Source organism: Aedes albopictus, chromosome 2, assembly GCF_035046485.1.
Source record: "Aedes albopictus strain Foshan chromosome 2, AalbF5, whole genome shotgun sequence".
NCBI classification, from domain to species: Eukaryota; Metazoa; Arthropoda; class Insecta; order Diptera; family Culicidae; genus Aedes; species Aedes albopictus.
This window is the reverse complement of record NC_085137.1, coordinates 102,904,339-102,926,125: the sequence shown is the minus strand read 5'-3', so window position 1 is coordinate 102,926,125 and position 21,787 is coordinate 102,904,339. Positions and strand designations below refer to the sequence as shown.

General features: G+C 36.0%; 1 protein-coding gene across 8 annotated transcripts in view; it reads left to right on the top strand.

Annotated features, from left to right (window-relative positions):
* LOC109419733 (PRL-1 phosphatase) overlaps positions 1–16,449 on the top strand; it is a 207,258-nt gene extending 190,809 nt beyond the window's left edge. For 7 of the 8 annotated variants that reach the window (XM_062850163.1, XM_029852787.2, XM_062850164.1 and 4 more), the window contains 4 exons: positions 1,690–2,644; positions 15,722–15,888; positions 16,110–16,253; positions 16,318–16,449. In XM_062850163.1, coding sequence (XP_062706147.1) covers positions 2,522–2,644; positions 15,722–15,888; positions 16,110–16,253; positions 16,318–16,429 — 546 coding nt within the window. In that variant the 5' untranslated portion in view covers positions 1,690–2,521 and the 3' untranslated portion in view covers positions 16,430–16,449. The remainder of the gene's footprint in view (positions 1–1,689; positions 2,645–15,721; positions 15,889–16,109; positions 16,254–16,317) is intronic. The other variant, XM_029852788.2, reaches the window with a different exon arrangement.
* Positions 16,450–21,787: the final 5,338 nt, after the last annotated feature.

The following is a 21,787-nucleotide window of genomic DNA, read 5'->3' as shown; positions in this document are numbered from 1 at the left end:
ACAAGATTTAATAGATTCTTGCATTCTGTATCCTGTAGAAACTCTTGTACGAATTCTGGAAGAAATCATAGAGCATCAAAAATCACAAATGGTTGGGGGAATTTCTAAAGAAATCTTGATAAATTTTTGATTGAATTATTTAGCGAACTTAACGAACAGTTTTTATGCAATTTAGTATCATAGTTTATTTCAAATAACTCATTTTGATATCATAATGACCAACTTTTCCACGTTGGTTCATTATGCAACTGAAATGCAATGCATAATGAAACATAGTTGCATAATGTTCATTCTTTAACTCATTTGAATTGCATTATGGACATCATGCAAGTAATTCTTGGAGATTTGTTTACAAAAAAAAACTATTAAAGGAAAACCTTTTAATAATATCCTAGGTAGAATTCTTGTAATGCTTAACGAAATTCCTGAAGATATCATATCATTCGACAAACATTCCATAGCATCTCTTAGAGGGCTTTTGAAACAAATCTGAATCTTTTTCGAAAAATACTGGGAGAATTCTCATAGAAATCGCTATTGGAATTTGTGGGAGAATTCCTGAGACATTTTTGTTGAAATACCAGGAGAAATCTTTGAAAAAAAAATAGATTTGGATTTATAAATGTCGTATAGAATTTTTGATAAGTATTTCGTAGGCGAAGCAGCTCTTGAAAAAATTCTTGGAAAAAAATCTAAGCAAATCCTCAGAGGTGCATAAATTTTTACCCGGTTTCTGTATTTTTACCACAAAAGGTAAACTGAAAAGTTAATTTTTTTACCCTGCGTTCTCTCGCAAAAAGTGTATGAGGTTCAAGAAAGATTGTTAACTTGTTTGCATTTTCGGTTTTTGTAACGGCTTTTGGGTTTCGCGAACAGTAGGTTGTTGGCCTAAGGTCCACTATCCACCGTGCTTGGGCTGCCACCTTAGGTATAGCTTCCGGTGCAGGAACGCTCAATCGCTGGATGCCTGAACAGACGCTGTTTGAGCCGCACCTCCTTGGTCAAAAGTCGCTCTGGACGTACAGGGGATACTCAAAATAACTGGGACAGGTAAAATTTTCACTTTTCAAAAAAATTTCAACTAGCTGTAACTTTTAGAAAAGGGCATCAATTATTCTCAAATTTTTACCCTGAGTTCATCAATAAGTTGTGTATCAGTGGTTCAATTTTGGAAAAGATCAAGCTTTTCTACATGAAGTAAGAAAGAAACCCAACAAATGACCAACACAACGTAAAGCATGGCAACCTTGGATAAATGTCGGACTCCAATTCCAAATATTTGGCATAATGACAAACAGTCTAATGGCATCTTAAGATACATAATATTTTTATGAATTCGTGCACACATTTCCAGAAACTCCTTCAGTAGTTTCTGTAGAAAATAAGGCCTACAATTTGAATCTAATGTTGCTCATAGATTTCTGAAAGGAATCTTGTCTACAACTGTATCATCAGTTAAATATCTTCTCATGACAATTTTGTTCATGAAATGGCTGATACCATCACCACCATCATTTAAAAGCTAGCAATCTTCCGTACTTACAAACGGATTACCTCTCGTTCCCTGGCTATTCTTGAGATCCGTCAATAACATTCCACAGTGCAAACAAACCGTAATAACTCACTCACCTCACTCTCTCTCCTGCCTAGTAGTTCTGCAACTCTGATGCCATATCTATCCATTTACAGGTAATTACTCCAAATTGAACATACATACAGCACCGCACCGCGCCGCAGTCGCATCATTACCAACAGCAAGTGTGTGACCGGCTTGTTGTACTCCTAGGTCCAAGGGCACGCAAAGCCGAGCACCGACACGTCCGGGCTGAATCATCATCTCCCATCCACCGAACAAGTTGGGTTGTGGTGGTGGTGTTTTTCAATTGTTTGCCCACGAGCAGCAGCAAACCGCGCGATAAGGCAGCGCAACAGTGTCATCATCCCTGAGATATCCCGCGCGAGAGAAACGACGACGAAAAACCCGAGGGCAATACGTCGTAGAAAGCCCGATCGTCAAGATCTGCGCCGCCTGATTGTGCATGGGCCACAGTGAAAGCGAAGCAAGAAGAAGAGGAAAAAATCGAAATATTCTGTTAATTTGTGATAGTAGTTTACATCATAATTGTTCGTTTTTTTAAGAACTTGATTTTAAAATAGAGCTGAATCAAGCGGAAGAAGAGAAGGAAGCAAGAATCCATCTGATCGTGCAAGAAGAGTCAACAAGTGATTTTATCTATCGTAGGAAAAAGCTTAAGTGCATCGAAGCAAGCCGTCGTAATTGTCTCGATTAGCAAGTGTTTCTAGTGTTCTTCTACCAATACTACAACTACCTAGTGCTTCTACTTGAACGCCAGCGCCTACTGTTCGGTTTTCTTCATTTATTTTTCGTCTAATCTACAACCGACGAGCGAGAACTACAAGGAAAACAAGGCATCGGAATTTCGCGTCCAAACACCCAATTGCCAGACAGAAGACAGCAAAAAGAAAACTTCCTTCCTGATCCACGAGCGGACACCGTTTAATGACAACCGTCATCATGCGTCAGAAGGACATCAGACCAGCGCCGGCCCGGATCGAATTCAAGGGCATGAAGTTCCTGATTACCGACCGTCCCGCGGACAACACCATCCAGTGCTATATACAGGTGAGTGCCGTGGGCTGCTCGAATTTCGGGTTTATTGGTCGTTGAATGCACTTTGATTTGGGTATGATCTGGGTACCTGAGAGTGTTCATTGCGCCGCATTTACACTGCCGTGTACATACACTCCCGATCAAAAGTTTGGGGTCACCCCCTCAAAAACCTGTCATTTTTTAGGCCCATCCTCCTCTCCTCTTCTTGGCGTAACGTCCTCACTGGGACAAAGCCTGCTTCTCAGCTTAGTGTTCTATGAGCACTTCCACAGTTTTTAACTGAGAGCTTCCTCTGCCAATGACCATTTTGCATGTGTATATCGTGTGGCATGCACGAAGATACTCTATGCCTAAGGAAGTCAAGGAAATTTCCTTTACGAAAAGATCCTGGACCGACCGGGAATCGAACCCGTCACCCTCAGCATGGTCATGCTGAATACCCGTGCGTTTACCGCCTCGGCTATATGGGCTTTTTTAGGCCCATATCTCCGCCAATTTGCGTCCGATTTCAAAACCCTAGGTACCATTCGAAAGATAATAAGTCAAAAAAAACTTTGAACATGATTTAAAAGAAACTTTTTCAAAAAATGTAGTATGTAAACTTAACCCAAAGTTGTCAAATTAAAAAAAAAAATGAATATAAACTTACGGTAGTGTCGCTGGAAATTGGGTCGACCAAATTTCAAGATGAGAGCGGTAATATAATATAACCTATTTTCTATTAGCTTTCAACTGCTTTTTACCGAACTTGGCTAAAAAATCTAGGAAAAATGTTATTAAGTAAAATTAACTCTTCATGTCATCGACCAAAAGTTTGGGGTCACCCCTCAATATGATGTATCAGCCAAAAGTTTGGGGTCACTATCGTAAAACATGGAAAAGTGATTTGGCGATATCTTCGTCATCTATAGTTCAATTTTAATTCTTTTTGGCTCATTTCAAAGATAATTAACTAAATTTACGTTTGATGTCTTTAACTTAACGTATTTAACGATTTTTGTATATAAAAATGTTATGTAAAATTAACACATTTCACCACATTTCAAAAAATTATGCAACTTTACGTTAAGTTTTAGTATGTTAATTTCAACAAATATGTGTGGTTCAATGCCTATGCGGTAAGTACCATTCATTATGTTTCAAATAAGCCAAGAAGAATTATAATTGGATGAAAGATGACAAAGATATCTTTAGTCAATTTTCTATGTTCGATGATAGTGATCCCAAACTATTGGCCGATACACCTTTTTGAGGGGTGACCCCAAACTTTTGGTCGATGACATCAAGGGTTAATTTACTTAATAACTCTTTTTCTAGATTTTTTAGCTAAGTTCTGTAAAAAGCAGTTGAAAGCTAATAGAATATAGGTTATATTACCGCTCTCATCTTAAAATTTGGTCGACCCTATTTCTAGCGACACTGTCTGTGGGAATTTGGCTGATGGTTCTCGATGAGAGTTGCTCGGCGCGGCGACCCAATACACTGTGCGTCCGAAGTGGTCGGATGCTGACCGAAGAAAGAGGAAGAGTCGCGGCTTGCTATGATCTCGTCAGCAGCTGTCACTCGATAGCGTAGGCGTTACCCCGGGTGGGCAATGTGCGTGCGTTATCAATTGTCTGTTGGCATATTGAGGGATAAGATTCTTAACACACTGAGAGATGCTCATTGTCAGATACATACCACACACTGTCGTAAGTTTACATTCATTTTTTAGAAAATTTGGCAACTTTGGGTTAAGTTTACTTACAAATGTTTTTTGAAAAATTTTTTTTTTAAATCATGTTCAAAGTTTCTTTGATTTATTATCTTTTGAATGAAAGCTAGGGTTTTGAAATCGGATGCAAATTGGCGGAGATATTGGCCAAAAAAAATGACATGTTTTTGAGGGGGTGACCCCAAACTTTTGATCGGGAGTGTATGTTTGCAATTTACAACTTAATGAAAATATTTCTCTGTAGTTAAAATGCTATTGGCGGAGATATTTCACAAATGGTACAATGAGACAACCATTTTTTTCTAAACGGGTAAATGAACAGCCGTTGGACGGCTTAGTGAGTAAAATAAACTCAGTTGCTGAGTAGATTTGTTTTGAGGAGTTATCTGATTTGCGTCACATAGCATCTAAAATATTAGTACGCATTCAGAATCGAGGAATTGTTGTGATTATTAGATATTTAGACTCAAGGCGATTGCTGCTTGAGGAAGTATTCCACAAGTACGGCACTTTCACCTAGATAACTCTGGTTTTTCGAGGTATTTTATCTCGAAAAGCCTCTGAAGATATCCTACACTGAGGATACTGCAACTCCGAAAATCATACGAATCAACTATGATTTTTTGCCACAAGAATTTCTTGCGAAAATCATAGTTACGAACTATGATTTTGGATTCAAAGCGCCAACTATTATTGTCATACTGTTACTGTATAAATTTCATTACACTCACGTATGAAAATCATACCGATAACGTATAAAAACTGAAAGTATGTCTTATGACTAGCATACATATTGTTGTGAAATATTTTGCAAAAAAAATTGAAAAAATGCAACCTGGAATCGAACCAGGAACGTCAAGGTTAGCGAGTGCGTGCTTTACTCATACGCCAATCGACGCTTCGGAAGTTGGAGTGGTTAGAAGCCAATAAAAGGTTTTATTGTTTTTTAGCAATGATGTTTTATAACACATCTTATGATTTTCATACGATGCTTCCTATGAGATTTTTCATACGACAAGTCTTATGGATTTCGCTTTTCAATGTATGAAAAGCATACGAGAACTATGAAATGATGAAGAAAATAAAAATAACTGGTTCATAAGATGTAAACTATGAAAAACATACGATCAGTATCCTCAGTGTACGCTTATGGAATATGGAATAGTACCTCTACATCTTTTCTTAGAAACTACCCCAAGCTTTTGCACCGAAGTTTACGCAATGATCAGTGATAGGTACCGTCGTGCGGGGCTTCTTTATACACTTTTTCATGGTTTTTCAACTTTATGACATTATAACTCCCAGACTAGTGAATGAATTTCGCAATTTTTATACACAATAATTGTGAGTATGTATGTAGGATGTATGCAAAATTTGAGCTAAATCCATCAATAAACAAAAAAGTTGTTCATACACCAATCGAACACATCTCATATAGAACCGGATGGGGGCTACTTTGGACATTTTTATCTATAACAAAACTGCATTTCAAATTCCAGGGTTATTTGGAAAACTACATTGTACCAATACTGTAGTATACTGTATCATACATAATTTCAATAAAAATATGCGTTTTAAGATGGTTCTGTGCTACCTTTGGTATTATGAGCAGCGTGATATTGCTATATAGATAGCCTGAAAAAAGGGACCATCAATCCTTTATTTGGGCGAAACGGTCATTTATAACGTATAACGATACAAATATTCGATTGTATATGCTACGTTGATACCAGAGCGTTCATGATTAACAAAAATTTTAATCATGATTAATCATTGATGATTAAAATTCCAATTTTGGTGATTATTGATTATGATTAATGATTAATTTGATTTTTAGGATGATTAAAGATTATGATTAATGATTAAATTTGGTTTTATCTGTGATTATTGATTATGATTAATGATTAAAAATGGCTCATTGATTAAAAATCATGATTAATCATGATTAATCAATCACAAAAAACTGGAAATGATTAAAATATATTTATTGTTAAACATGTTTTTCAAGTTTAAAAAGTAAAAGGTAACTCTGTCCGGTAAATTTTTGAAAAAAGAATCATAAATTATATTACTTACAACAGCATTTGAACCAATTTAAATTGGATCATATATTTTATATGATGAATCATTTTTGGTGATGATTATTAATAATTGATTAATATTTTTTCTTATGATTATGATTACTGATTAATGATTAGATTGCAAAAACAGTGTGATTAAGATTAATGATTAATGATTAAATGAGATTTTTTTGTGATTATGATTAATGATTTTGATTAATCTTAATCATTAATCATTAATCATGATTAAATTTATGATTAATCATTAACGCTCTGGTTGATACATTTTGAATGAATTGATCAACCCTTTGAAATTTATGAACTGTAGAAACAATGCCTACAGACCAAATGTTCTGATACGTTATGTATATTATATTGGTTTATTCAATGTTTTTTCGCGTCCTGACAAGCAATAAACGGTCTGTTTGAAAAATAATTTCAACCAAATGAAGGGAAAACTATTGCTTTATAATAGTTCCTAAGACATCAAACAGATTTGAACCATATTTTGAATTCAAAAAATCCATATTCAAAAGTGTCCAAAGTAGCCCCGCATTTCAAAAGTAGCCCCGCACGACGGTACGTACGGTTATGGCGCATGCCCCGTAGTCTGATCGAAGCCGCTTTATCTGGGCGGCTTTATCAGCTTACCGGTGGTGCATGCAGCAGCATCTTTTTCCTCTTTTGGTTTGTAGAAATGAGAGCGATAAGGGCCGCAATCCAAAACATATGACTCAAGTCGTAGTATTAGTATACTCCAGGCGAAAGTAATGCGTTGTTTTTTTTTTTGTTTTATTTGTTAGATAATGTGGAGTCTTTCGATTGAATGATTATGAAGCATTGGTTCTACTAGGGTAATTTTACAATTGTTGCACGGCTAAAAACTTTCCTATTGTTGCACACTCCATGTTATTCTTATAGATTGTGCAACAATTAACGAAGTTTTAGCCGTGCAATAATTGGAAAATCACCCTAGTAGGATTTTAATTAGGTGAAGATCAATGATTAGACTCTTGCCTTGGTTCTTGTCGATTATGTTAGTTAGTTAGAAATTTGGAATCATATGACTCACCACCCCACCGAAAACTCGGTACGTGGAGCTCTCAGCTTCATCGGGAGCACCTGCTGATGATCGACGTTTCTCGAACATGATTGGCTGTTATATTCGTCGGCTACGTACGGTGCCGGTCAGTTCTGGAGGGCTCCATGCTGCAGCATTACCGCCCGTGCTGTATTCATGACCTCATTTATTTCTAAAAAAAAAAATGAATTTTAGAAAAACATTTATTGAAGCATTTCTGAATTAGTATATGTCAAAAACTGGAGAAGTATCCAAAGCTTCTGAAGAATTTTACAAAAAAAAAATCTATACTTGGATCCCTGCAGAAATTTCCAGCAAATTTTTCGATAGAATCCCAGGAGGAATATCTGGAGAAACAACCTGTGAATATTGCTAGAAAGGTCTCCTTAGAAATTTTAAAACGAATTCCTTTAGAATTCCAATAGAAATACACTAGAACGCCAATGGCGCTGTACTCAGTTTTCTTATTTAATTATTTTAATAACCTTAGTTCTAGTAATTGATTATTTTTAAGTGCCCATCTTTTAGAGGACCTTTTGTTTTGGTAAACAAAATTTATTTGACACTTATAGTACCGCTACTGACGCTGTAAGGGCGAGGCAAACTAGATGTTAGTCACACGAACAGTCGCGACATTGGATTTCTGTGGCTGGTTATTCTAATAGAAATCCCTTGAAATATTCCTGTAGAAATTATTGAACGAGGAACTAAAAGAATTCAAGGAAAAAATTCAAAACATCCTTGGGGCAAATCTTGAAGGAATTTCTGCAAGATAATATATGGAGGAATATCTGAAGGAATTCCTGAGGAAATCCGTTTATTCTTACTTGAATTGTAGAAAACATGCAAAAATTTCTAGAGGTAACTCTGGAGACATTTTTTTGGCAATTTCCAATTGAATCCCAAATGGACCCTCGGAACAATCCCAGAAAAAGTAACTGGAACAGTTGGTGGATGCCTGCACAATGTCTGTTAGAATCTCTGCAAGAATTTATAAAGAAATAGAAAAGGAATTTGTAAAAGAATCTTTGAAGAGTCACTGGAAAAAATCGAAAAGAATCTCTGGAGAAATTTCTTAAGAATTTTAAAGGATCCTAAAAGGACTTAGAAGATTTTTCAAAAGAAAACATAAAAGATTTCATGAAGGATTTTCTGGAGAAAATTGAAAAGAAAGCCATGGTGGGCTTCGTGGCCGTGTGATTAGTAACGTCAGTCATCTAGGCGTTTCATAAGTCTCGGAGTGTGGATTTGATTCCCGCTCCAGTCGGTGAAAACTTTTCGTCAACGGAAAATTATCCACTGGACCACTTATGGGTGTTTCTTGTGTTCTTCGTCCGTTGTCTCATGTTAGTTATAGTACAGTCTGTGCAACTTCTGATTAAAAATGGTGTAGAGTTTTCATAATTAGGCAATTTTGGAAAGACTTTGACTTTAGGTCTCCAGTTAGTCTAGTGGTTAAGGCTATGGATCGCCAATCCGGTGACAGCAGATTCGTTTCCCGTTCCGGTCGGGAAAATTTGTTCGACTCCTTGCCACACAATATAGGGTGGGGCGGGGCAAGATGGGTCACCTAAGGATGAATCACCATAACTTTGTAAATACAAATCGTATTGGTTTGTATTCGCCCGCTTCTCTTCAATACACTAGTTAGCTATGCTAAGAATCGAAAAAAAGTTCAATAAATACAAAATATGATGTTAAACAATCAGTTTTAAAAAGTGATCGATTTTGCGTCGTGAAAAAAGTGCGGGGCAAGATGGGTCACGTTTTGAGTAATTCACATTTTCTCAACGAAAAACGTCAAAATATAAGATTTGTTCCGCATTCATATATGTTCCATATCCATACTAAGTAAACATGAGCTACTAGTAAACATTTTATAAATTTATTTGGAAGATAAACAACTTTACGATTTCTGTGGTCCTAATGCGACTTGAAAATCGATGTTTTCACTAAAAAAATATCATAATTTAATGTTATAATGTTGGGCGTTCATTCCGCTTGATTGAAGTCATTTATGCCCCGCCCCACCCTACAAATTCATGTAATGGCAGGCAAAAAAGCTCTTCAATTAATAACTGTGGAAGTGCTCTAAGAACACTAAGTTGAAGAGAGGCAGGCCAAGTTCCAATGCGAAGCCATAAAGTAGAAGAAGAAGACGGAAAGACTTCTTGGAAGGTTTTCTAAAGGAAACCGTGAAGCAATCTTTGGACTTTTTGTGATTTCTAAAGACAAATTTATGAACAAAGTTTGGAGCAATTTCTGAAAGAATGCTTGATTTATGATTTTCTTAAATCGTTGGAGAAATTTCCGAAAGGCTGTGAAATATTTTCCGAGAGAATCCTCGTTGAAATTTCTGAACGAATCCCCTATGACATTTCCAAGGCGATCGATGGAATACTTGAAGAAATTTCGAGAGAAATCTCCAGAGAGGTATAGTGAGGGTACTCTGAAGAAATTTCTTAGACAAACTGTGCAAAATGTTCATGAAGAGTGCCTAGAGAAATTTCCGAAGGAATCTGTGATAGATTTACAGGGTGCGGCAGGAAAAAATGCGAAAAGTTCAAGGCACTATTACACGCTAAATATAGGATATATATATATGACTATTTTTTCATGACAGTGTATCAGTCAATGTCTATATTCTAGCACTGAAAAATAAAAATGAACATATTTGATGTTTAACATGTGATGATGTAGGCCTAATAAGCGGATATCAATAAACTGCGCGCCCAATGGTCATTAAACAAAATGACTATAACAGTAACAAAATTAGCTCAAATTCGATGAACAACCAGACCACACTGATCCAGCATGTAGTTTCACATACCAAATGAAATAAGTACATATATTTGATGATATTGTAGAGAAAATCAAAAATTTTGTTTTATCAGATGCGAAATTTAGCGACCTGTGCGATTTTCTGCGGTTTGAAAATTCTGGTTGTCTTCATCTTCAGGCGCCGCCCTGTAAAGGTTAGTGACCAAAATGGGAATTTTTTTAATTAACTTTTCAGAAAACTAGCCTATTATAGATCATGGAACGTTGAAACATAGATTGGTTAATGTCAAATGGACGAAAATGAGGTTTGAAGTTGAAAAACACTTTCGCATTTTTTCCTGCCGCATACTGTACAAAAAAAAAACAATCCGTAGATGATTTTTGAGCATTTAGGAAAGCATGGTTTGCTGAAGTAGTTTTTGAAGAAATTTCCTAACAAAACTCTGAAGAAATTTCTGAAAAGAAAATTGGAGGGTTTTCTTTTTAAATTTTTGGCGGTATTTCTGAAGCAACCCATGAAAAAAATTCTGAAATAACCCCTAATGAAAATTTGAAGACTAATTTTTGAAGTGAATCCATCAAAAAACAGAAAACCTCTTCTGCACCTACCTAAATAAGCTCATGGAGAATGGAAGGTTATCTAAAGGAATCATTCATGAAATTTCCTAAGGAATTTCTAAAATATGTTCTGTTGAAGTCCTTGATGAATAAAAAAAAATAAGAAAATTTTCGAGCATTTAATGTAAGATTTTTCTAAATAGTTCTTTGAGATATTTCTGGAAAAATCAGAAGTTGAATTTCTAATGGGATTCCAGGAGGAATCACTCAGAATGTGTTTAACCCTCTAATACACAAATTTTTGATTTTGATCTAAATATCATTTTTCTTCATCTAAAATCGATTTCAACATGTTTTGGAAGATGATTCTTTTTAATTCTCGATTTCTTGAATTTCAGTTTTTGATTTTTCTAATTTTTATTTTTGAACATCCCCACAGTTTTATATTTTTCCTGGAAGCCTATTTGGGGTACGGATTTTTTGAGATGAAAATATTTTGAGATTTTATGGTTTATTGTTGAAATATTTTTATTTAAAATTTTTTTCATAGAAAATTTTATTTTCCGTATAATTTCAAGGAAAATAATTTTAGAGTGTATTTGATTCCCTTAAACTATAAAACTAGGATAGAATTATTTGGGAAAAATTTAAAATATGTTAATTGTAGCGATTCAATACAAAATAAACAATGTCTTCTAGAAGGTGACTAAAACATCAATTTTTCAATGTTTTAAAAAAAGTAAATACGCTTTAAAATACACCAAAAACCAATTTGAATTATACAAAATAGTCCTAAATATCAGCCGAAAATATAAAAATTTTGATTTTCCACGAAACAAAAATTACAAAAATGCTCAAACTATATCCCGTCTAAAGGCGGGGTTGGGTATTAGACGGTTAAGGAATATTTTCAAATCAATCCTGAGAATATTTTTTATAAACTCCGAGCTGAATTTCATGAAGAAATTTCAGGACAAGTGTAGAAAATCCCTGAATAAATTTCTGAAGGAGTTTTTGAAAGATTTTGTGAAAAATAAGCCATTTAATTGCTGAATAAATATTAAGAAGAAGTTTTTGAAGGACCTCTGAAAGAAATTCTTAAAACATCCCTGGAAAAATTTCTAAAGTAATTCAGAAAACATCTTTTCAGACGAAGTCTTCTGGTAATTTCTATAGAAATCTTTAGTCGAATTACTAAAAAATTTTCTGAAGGAACTTCTTAAATAGTGTCTGAAAAAAAGTTTAACTGAATCTTTAGGAGGTTTTTTAGAAAATAGTCATAGCCTGGAGAAATATTTGAAGGAATCTTTTTAGTTATTTCTTGAGAAATGTTTGAAAAATTTTCTGACAATTACTGGAAAAAAAATAATTTAAAACAATTTTTGAGAAAAACTGCGACGCATTTTATAAAAGTATTCTTGGATAAACTTACCCTCAAAAAAATCTGAATTAGGAGCATCCTCTGCATGCATGTGTATATGGCGAGGCATATTCTTTTCCTAAGGAAGTTCCTCATGTATTCTGTTCAATTTTTTTGATTCTAGTAGTGAAGACGAAATGCAATTCTTGTACAGCTCCTGGCTCATGCTTAGGAAAATTAGGAACTAATGCAATTACCGTCGTGCGGGGCTTCTTTATACACTTTTTCATGGTTTTTCAACTTTATGACATTATAACTCCCAGACTAGTGAATGAATTTTCGCAATTTTTATACACAATAATTGTGAGTATGTATGTAGGATGTATGCAAAATTTGAGCTAAATCCATCAATAAACAAAAAAGTTGTTCATACACCAATCGAACACATCTCATATAGAACCGGATGGGGGCTACTTTGGACATTTTTATCTATAACAAAACTGCATTTCAAATTCCAGGGTTATTTGGAAAACTACATTGTACCAATACTGTAGTATACTGTATCATACATAATTTCAATAAAAATATGCGTTTTAAGATGGTTCTGTGCTACCTTTGGTATTATGAGCAGCGTGATATTGCTATATAGATAGCCTGAAAAAAGGGACCATCAATCCTTTATTTGGGCGAAACGGTCATTTATAACGTATAACGATACAAATATTCGATTGTATATGCTACGTTGATACATTTTGAATGAATTGATCAACCCTTTGAAATTTATGAACTGTAGAAACAATGCCTACAGACCAAATGTTCTGATACGTTATGTATATTATATTGGTTTATTCAATGTTTTTTTCGCGTCCTGACAAGCAATAAACGGTCTGTTTGAAAAATAATTTCAACCAAATGAAGGGAAAACTATTGCTTTATAATAGTTCCTAAGACATCAAACAGATTTGAACCATATTTTGAATTCAAAAAATCCATATTCAAAAGTGTCCAAAGTAGCCCCGCATTTCAAAAGTAGCCCCGCACGACGGTAACGGAAGAGGAAGCTGTGCAGATATACGGTGATTTTATTCAGAAAATCATGTTTATACGGATATGTAGTTCAAAAGACGCTTCCGTAAGCGTCGGATAATGTTTCTGCGCATTGCATAGGAGATGAATCTGTCAAGTACCAATTGCTTCTGGCAAGCTGGGCTTACCAGGGCTTACCCAAAGCAATCCTCGAAGAAACTGCTAGAGGAATCCCTGATGGAACTCCTAGAGGAACCCAAGTGTCCAAGTAACAATGACAGCTGTAGAACAGCTTATTAAGCCATAATTAAAACAAAACATCTAGTTTAACAGCAAAAATGTTTGTTGGGTGTACTCCAGGAGGAATTCTTGATGGAATCCTTGAAAAATCTTTGAAAGATCCTCTGTAAGACGCCCTGACAAATGCCACTGAATGAATTCATAAAGAGACTCCTGGACGAATCCTTGCAAGAGTTTCTGAAAGAATTCCTGGAAAAAACTCTTGGAGAAATCTAAATGTATTTCAGGAGAAACTCCAGAAGGAATCACAAAAGGTACCTTAGGTGGAATAGCTGAACAAACTTCATGAGGAAGCCTTGAATGAAACTGTATAATGATATTCTTAAAAAAAAAACATTTCGAATGCGTTTCCGTATGCATCGGAGTTTATTAATGCGCATTGCAATCCAGAAGATGGATCGTTCGAAGGCCGTATGCTACATGCAAGCAGAACTAAACAAGAAAGGTTCCGAAGTAAATCTCGCAATACATCCCGAAGAAGTTGAAGAAATCCCTAAGGAACTCCTTCAAGAATATTTGAAAATGCTCCTGAAGGAACTTCTGGGAGAATCCCAAAAAGAATTTCAGGAGAAACCACATAAGTATCTCCTGTAGGTATCTCTAGGAACTCCTAGAGAAGTCACAGAACAATTTTCAGATGTAATCGCTGGATGAACTTCATGAGGAACTCCTAAAGCAGCTCCTGGAAGAATTTTCGAAAAAAATCTGCGAAGAAGTTCCTGGAATAAGTTCCTTAAGGAGCTCCCGGAAGAGTTCCTGGAAAAATCTCTAAAGCATTTGCAGGAGTAACCTCTCCAGCAACTCCAAAAGATGTTTCTATGACGGTATTCCCATAGGAATCTCGGATAAACATCTAGAGGAGTCCTTGAATGAACTCCAGGAAGGAACATCTGAATTGATTTTTGAAAGAATATCTATGGGAATCCCAGAAGGATTTTCTGGAGGAACCGCTGAAGGAATTGCTGAAGAAGTCATTGAATGAACTTCTGGAAAAATCTCTTTAGCAATTCCAGGAGAAATGCCTTGAATAAATACCACACAGAATCCTTTAAGGTATTCATGGAGGAGTCCCTGAAAAAATATTCAGAGGAATCCTTGAATTAATTCTAAGAGAAACCCCTGACGAATTTACTAGAAGAATTCCTAAAGAAATTCCTGATATATTTAAAGGGACTGTCAAAATCCCTGGTGAAATAAATGAATAACTTCCTGTGTGGATCAATGACGAAGCTCGTGGAGAAATCCCTGAAGTAGTTCCTGGAGAAATTCCACAAGCAACAACAGGTGATATTTTGGATAATCCTTGAAGAATCTTCTTGAGGATTCCAGGTGCAATCCCTCAAATAAGTCCTGGTAGAATTTCTGAAGTAATTCCTTTAAAAATTCCTTCAGAAATTCTCTGAGGAATCCTTGAAATAGTTTCTGAAAGAGCTCCTAGGGAAATCTCTGAAGAAGTTCTTGCAGAAATCCTTGAAGGAATTTGAGACGAAATTCCTGAATGAGTTCCTGAAAAAAAAACTCCAACAACTCCAGGAGAAATCTTTTGACGAATTTCAAGAAAAATTTCTGAATAAATTCCTGGAGTAATCCCGCAAAACTCCTGATAAAAAATCCTGCAGAAATCACCCAATAAATCCGAATCCTCTAGGGAGTTTATGAAGAATTTCTTCAAAAACATACAAGAAAAATCACATAGAGAATTCTAGGAGTAATCTTTGATGAAATTCCTGAGGAAATTCCTCAAAAAACTCCAGAAGAAATCTGCCAAGGAACTCCAAGAGCAACTCGTCATAAAACTTCAGGAAAAATATCTGAAGGAAATCTTGAAGAAATTCCTGGTGGAATCCCTGAAGTTGCTGCTGCAGGAATCAATAACGAAATTCTTAGAGGAATCCTTGATTGAATTTTTGAAGGAATTCCTATGCAACTCACAGAGAGACCTCTGAAGTAGGTACTTGAGAAATTCTTAAAAAAAACTGGAAAAACGAAGATGAACTTCCTGAATAAACAACTCAATGGATACCAACCGGGGTCGTGTTCTACCCCGAATTCATTGCGTAACAGGCGCAACTTTGCTGATTTTATGCATAGCCAATAAGTTGGCGAACTCAGTAATAAGCTTATGCCTAGACATAGGACTTTTCTAATCCAGACTAGATGACTCACTGCAACTAAATCCGTTGCCTTTTCCTCTCTCTCTCTCTTTCAGGAACTTAAGAAACACAACGTCTCGGTGGTGGTGCGCGTATGTGAACCCAGCTACAAAATCGAAGAGCTCGCCAACCAGGGCATCATGGTGCGAGACCTCGCCTTCGAAGATGGTACCTTCCCGCCACAGAACATCGTCGAGGAGTGGTTCGAAATTTTGAAACAGAAGTAAGTACCTTCGTCGGGAATAAAGGTAGATATGTGTCACACTGTTGTTCTGTTCACTATGCTCCCGCATGCATGTTTGCGAACCTACTTGTGCGGTAGGTGCCCCCTTATTTTCTCAATTGGTTCTTGGGTTAGGAACACCACCTGGCTTCAGTTAGCTTTGGCAGCGCTTTTGTAACTTCCCCTGAGTGTGTACTGATCCGTCACCCGTAAATTGTCAGTTTCCTGTATAGATTCCAGGAAGACCCGGAGGCGTGCGTAGCGGTCCATTGCGTGGCGGGGCTCGGCCGGGCGCCGGTTCTGGTGGCACTAGCGTTGATCGAACTAGGACTTAAGTACGAGGCAGCTGTGGAAATGATTAGGGAGTAAGTTTGTTAAAAGAATTGTCAACAAGATTTCTTTATTAATCTCTTTTACTTTTTATTCCAGCAAACGGAGGGGTGCTATCAATGCCAAACAACTATCATACTTAGAAAAGTATAAGCCCAAGTCACGACTAAAGCACAAAAATGGTCACAAGAATTCGTGCTGCGTGCAATAAAACTATCAAAAATCCCACCAGTTAAAGTGTTCATTTTAAACAAAATCTAAACCGAGAAAGAAAGCCGACAGTTTTGCAAGCAGGATCGTTTAGGCATTCGTGCACATACACCCAAACAAACACACACACACCCGCAGTCAGACAAAGTCAGAGTAAGAAAGTCAGGTCAGATATACAAGACGGACGCGCTGCTTCGCCCATGAGAAGGAACCAGTAAGAATTGAGGGTCTAGGAAGAAGGCATTGAAGAGTCAGTAGAGAGCGAAAAAGACAGATCGGCAACCTTACCCGTGTTTGATGCAAGTTAAGCAAAACGGTATGTACGCAGAGGAAGCAAGGGCTGAAATTAGTAAGTGTGCAAAGGTTATTACAGAAACATTACAATAAGCAAGAAAGTTAGATCAAATGGGAAATGCAGACAGGAGCGCAGGTGAAACTATATGGCAAATTATATATACAAAAACATAATTTAAATAAAAAATCAGAACAGAAACCCTAAATAAATAATTGCATATACTAAAACGAAACTAGTGAAAGAGCATGGAAGATTCACGCAAGATAAACAAACAGAAATAAATGCTATTCTCCATATTGTACGAGTATATCATAAATTATTGAAAGCAAACTAGCAAGACGAAATGCAAACAGTACTTTTTTAAAGTAAGGTGGAAGACGCAACCGAACCGAACGAGCATATTTAGATTCTCTTTTTTACTGAACGGAAACTGATGCAAGATATGGTTGCCAGGATAAGGGTTGGTTTGCTGACAAACTATTGGTTATACTGAGCTAGGGTGCGCCATCATTAGAGCAAAGAGTCATATTATCTACTTAGTCCAATTATTGCAACAGAGAGATTTATTTTTAAATAGCCCGGGTTTATTTGTTTATTAGAGGGTAACCAATAGAACAATCATCGACACGGGGTGGGTCTGTGCGGGGTTAGAGGGATGCATAACATTAGTAATGATAATTAACAATAGATAAAAATCAGTTCCAAAGTCGATATGAGGGAATTAAGCTTGTGTTGGTAGTTGGGTCCGTTTCAGTGAAGATGACTAGTTGAGTTCAAGCGATTGATTCAGATATTTAAGAGTGAGAAATAATGATGATGCGTTAAAAAACATTTTCTCATTCTGTCGTGATATAAGCCATAGATAAGTTTCGCACAGTGCTTGAAAAGTGAAGCGTTTTTTTTCTCAAACGAAGCCAAATTTGTTCCTCTTTGACCGGCGCTTTTCAACCTAGAGCTGTAGCTATATCTCAGGAGGATCACTGCAAGAAATGCTGTAATCAACTATGAGGAAAAGCCTTCCATAGAAATCGAGTTAACAACTCCTTTCAATAACCAATCATAGCTCCACTCTAAATCCTAAAACGGAACTCCGAAAAAAAAAAAAATCATGGAAGAAAGTCCAAGATAAATCCAGAAAAACACTGAGAAGGGAGTTTCTGAGAACAGTTCTGGAAGGAACCACGAGAAAAATCCTGCTATATAGAATCTTACAGAAGTGTCTCAGAAGATACTGGTGTAGAAATTCCGGGAGAAACTCTAGTAGAAATCCCGGGCGAAATTTCAGAGTAAGCTCACGGAAGTGACTGAAGAATCTTTGGAAGAAATCCTTGGAGGAACTCCTACAAAAAACAATCTTGAAAGATACAACGAAACTCTTGGAGGAGCTTTAGTAGAAATCGCAGGAAACACCTTCAGAGTAATCCTGGGAGCAAATTACAAGCGTAACAGTCGCAGAATTTTCCATGAATTGAAAAAGATATTGGGATGTATTCCGCGAAAATTTGGTTGTGAGCAATGCTGGAAAACCTTCTGGAATGAGTACTGTAGGATATCTGTATCAACTCTAGGAGCAACAGTCAGAATGCAGAAATCCCGTAAGTTTCTCAAGGAAGAACCCCAGAAAAAACTACGATTCTTGGAAAAACCCGGAAAAATCTTCGGGAGGAATTCTAGAAGAAAAAGCAGGAAAAATGCCATGAAAAATACGGAGAAAATCTTGTGAGAAATCCTGGAAGGCATTCCATGAGATATTTTTGAATATTTTAGAGGTGTTATTCCTGATGGAATTTCGTCAATATCTCCAAGGAACCACAATATTCCTGTAGGAACCTTCAGCATTATTCCTCTCGTCCTCTCGATGCATTTCAGAAATTTCCTAATGATTTCCTCCTTTAAGAGCTCCGTCGGAAATTCCTCCTTAAGCTTGCTCGGGAATTCCTCCAGTTATTTCGGATTTTTTTTCCAAATTTCCTTCGGGATCAGGAAGTTTTTTCAACAATTTCATTAGGAGCTCCTTTGGTATTCCCTGTAGGAGTTTATTTGGGAACTTTTTCAGTGGTTCCTTTGAACAATTTTTCAAAAAGTTCTGTTATAATTTTTCCAGAAGTTCCTTAGTAAACACCTCATAGAGTACCTTTGGGATATATTCTATGAAAATTTTGCATCAGTTACCTTGAGATTTTTTCCAGCAGTTCCCTAGACAATTCTTACATGAGTATCTTTGCATTTTTTTTAAACTTCTTCCAAAAGTATTTAATCATTAATTCTTCCAGAACCTTTTCCGAAGCTCCCTCCAAGAGTTTATCCGGGAATTTTTCCAGAATTATATATGGCAATTTATTCAAAAGTAGTTTAGCCAGAATATCCCCCTTTCTTTCTGCAAGTTCCTACGGTATGTTTGAGAGTTCTGCAAGAAAGTCTCTAGAAGCTTTTTCGATAATTCCTCATAAAGTTTTATGAAAATAAGTCCAGGAATTGCTCCGGAAAACTCCTTGAGGATTAGAGAAAGTCTTTTTGAAAACTTCGTCAGCAGTTTTTCATAGTAATCCTAATGGGCCTTCGAGTATTGTACACGATTTTTTTCCGGTGTTGTTTTAAGAATATCCTAGATTTTTTTTTTCAAAAATTTCTATTTTTTTAGAATGTTTTGATTTTTTCTATTTTTTCCGGAACTTGCTTCGGAAATTTCTCCAGAAGATTTTTGGGGTATTTCTCAAACAATGGGGCACGTTCGGTGTAGTACTAGATTTGTAGTAATGAGCTGAATTTTAGTATGGTGAGAAGGTCAGTTCTCCGTTTCTGCAAAGAAATGGTGCAAAAAGCGTGGGTATTATGATTCCTTGCCTAATTTGATGCTGTTTGAGCAAAACTTTGAATGGATATGTTGATTATGTTGCAAGAAATGGAGAAAACAACACCACTGTTGCCCAAAGTTTTGCTCAAACAGCATCAAATTAGGCAAGGAATCATAATACCCACGCTTTTTGCACCATTTCATTGCATAAACGGAGAATTGACCTTCTCACCATACAAAAATTCAGCTCATTACTACAAATCTAGTACTTCACCGATCTGTCCTATTTCCATTAGAATTCTGCTGGAATTCTTTTGAGAATTTCTACAGTCGTTCTTTGGTTTTTTAAGGCTTCTATGCTAATTCTTCTGCGAGTTTCACAGAGAATTTCTCTAAAAGTACGTTCGAGAACCTATTCAAGATATTATTCGTAAAATTTTCCAGTAGTTATGCAGCAAATTTACAAAACGGGCCGCCACAACTTTCGACTAAAGTATAATCTGTTATTTGTTTATGATTGTCAAATTCTTGATAAAAAAAAATAGCACTTTTTCTACAAATTAAGATTTATTTTTGAAAATTTGATTCTTTTGGATTTGGATACTCTTGAAAAAATCTTCTAGAAATTGTTTTGAGAATTTCGTCAGGATTTGTTTAGGTAAACCTTTTAAGGACCTACAAGTACTTTGAACGGTATTTTCCGGGATTTCTTTGAGAATCTCTTCGGATTTTTTTACAATAATTTTTTTTTTCAAAAGTTGCTTCGGGATTTCCTCCAGAACTTCTTTTGAACAAATTTCTTCAGGCTTTTTCATGATAATTCCTTTGGGCTCTAAGAGTTTATCCGGTAATTTCACTGGAAGCCCCTTAGGTAGGTGAAGGTAGAGTTCATTTGGGAATTCTTCCGAAAACTTCTTCAAGAAATTCTCCAGGATCTCCTTCGTAAGCTTCTCATGGGTTTCCTTTGGGACTTATTTTTGTGAAGAATTTTCCTCCTTGGGTTGTTTTTTTTTGAGCTTTTTCCAAAAGTATTTCAGTTAATCTTCCAAATTTACCGTGATTAATTCTTCCAGAAGCTTTATCAAAGTTTTTATGAAGATTTTTTTCAGAAATTTTGTCAGAAATGTATTTTGAAATTCATTCAACAGTAGTTTGATGCATTGCTTCGGAAGTGCCTCCAAGAGTTCTCTCGTGCAAAACTTCAAAAGTATATTCTAAAATGGTTTCAGGCGTTTGGTTTTTCCAGAAGCTCTTACGGGGAATTTTTCGATTGTATCTTTGAGAATTCAATAAGAAAGTCCTCCAGAAGCTCTACCATAAATTACTCCAGCAACTACTTCGAAAAAGCTTCAGGAATTCCTTTGAAAATTTCTCAAAAAACTCACTCAAAAATTCATACAAGAAATCCAAAGCGTTTAGCTTCTATAGTTCTTCCAAGAGTACTTTTAGAATATTTGGAAATTCTTTCAAGAGTTCTTGCGGAAATTTCTTTAAGTGTTATCTTAAGAATTCTTCAGTTTTTTTAAGTTTTTTTTTAAGATATTCATCGAGAATAACTCCAGAAACTCCTTCGAGAATTCCATCAGAATTTTATTGAATGAAAAAAATTGATTTTTTTTTTGGGAAATGTTGTTTGTTTGGGAAAGGTTGTTTCCAGAATTTGTCCGTTTTTTTATATTTTCTTCCCAAGAAATTGCTTTGGGAACTCCTCCAGCAGTTCTATTGTGAGAATTTTTTTCAAGAGTTTAAATGAGAATTCCCCCAGAAACTTTTCTACAACTTCTTTTGATATTTTTTTCAGACGATCTTTTGGCCAGTTTTAGGAATTCCAAAATTTCGTTCGGGATTTTTTTCCTAGATTCTAGAGAGCACCAATGGAAGGCTTCTGATAGCGCTTCACAATAACAAGAGATGATTTCCATAAAAGTCCTTTTCCATACAGTACTTGAGAGTGATATGATTGATATGTGTGATTTTAGCTACTCTCATCGGCGCCAAAGTCTTGGGGAAACAAAACGACTGTTTTAGATTTGTTCCGACGTTACGACTCCGATTCAAGTCTTCCATAAGGAAAAGTTCTGATTAGTCGTTTTTTGCTAGAATGGGCAAAGGACTGTCGGTATCATGTTTGTGTGTGTACATCGGATTTTGGAGCATTTTCAACGATAAAAAAAATCGTTGTTTTGAGTTGTTTTGAATTTCGCCATATTTTTTTCTAGAAATTTCTCGAAGAGTTTTTTTATATATTTTTTTACTTTTCTCCAAAAGTT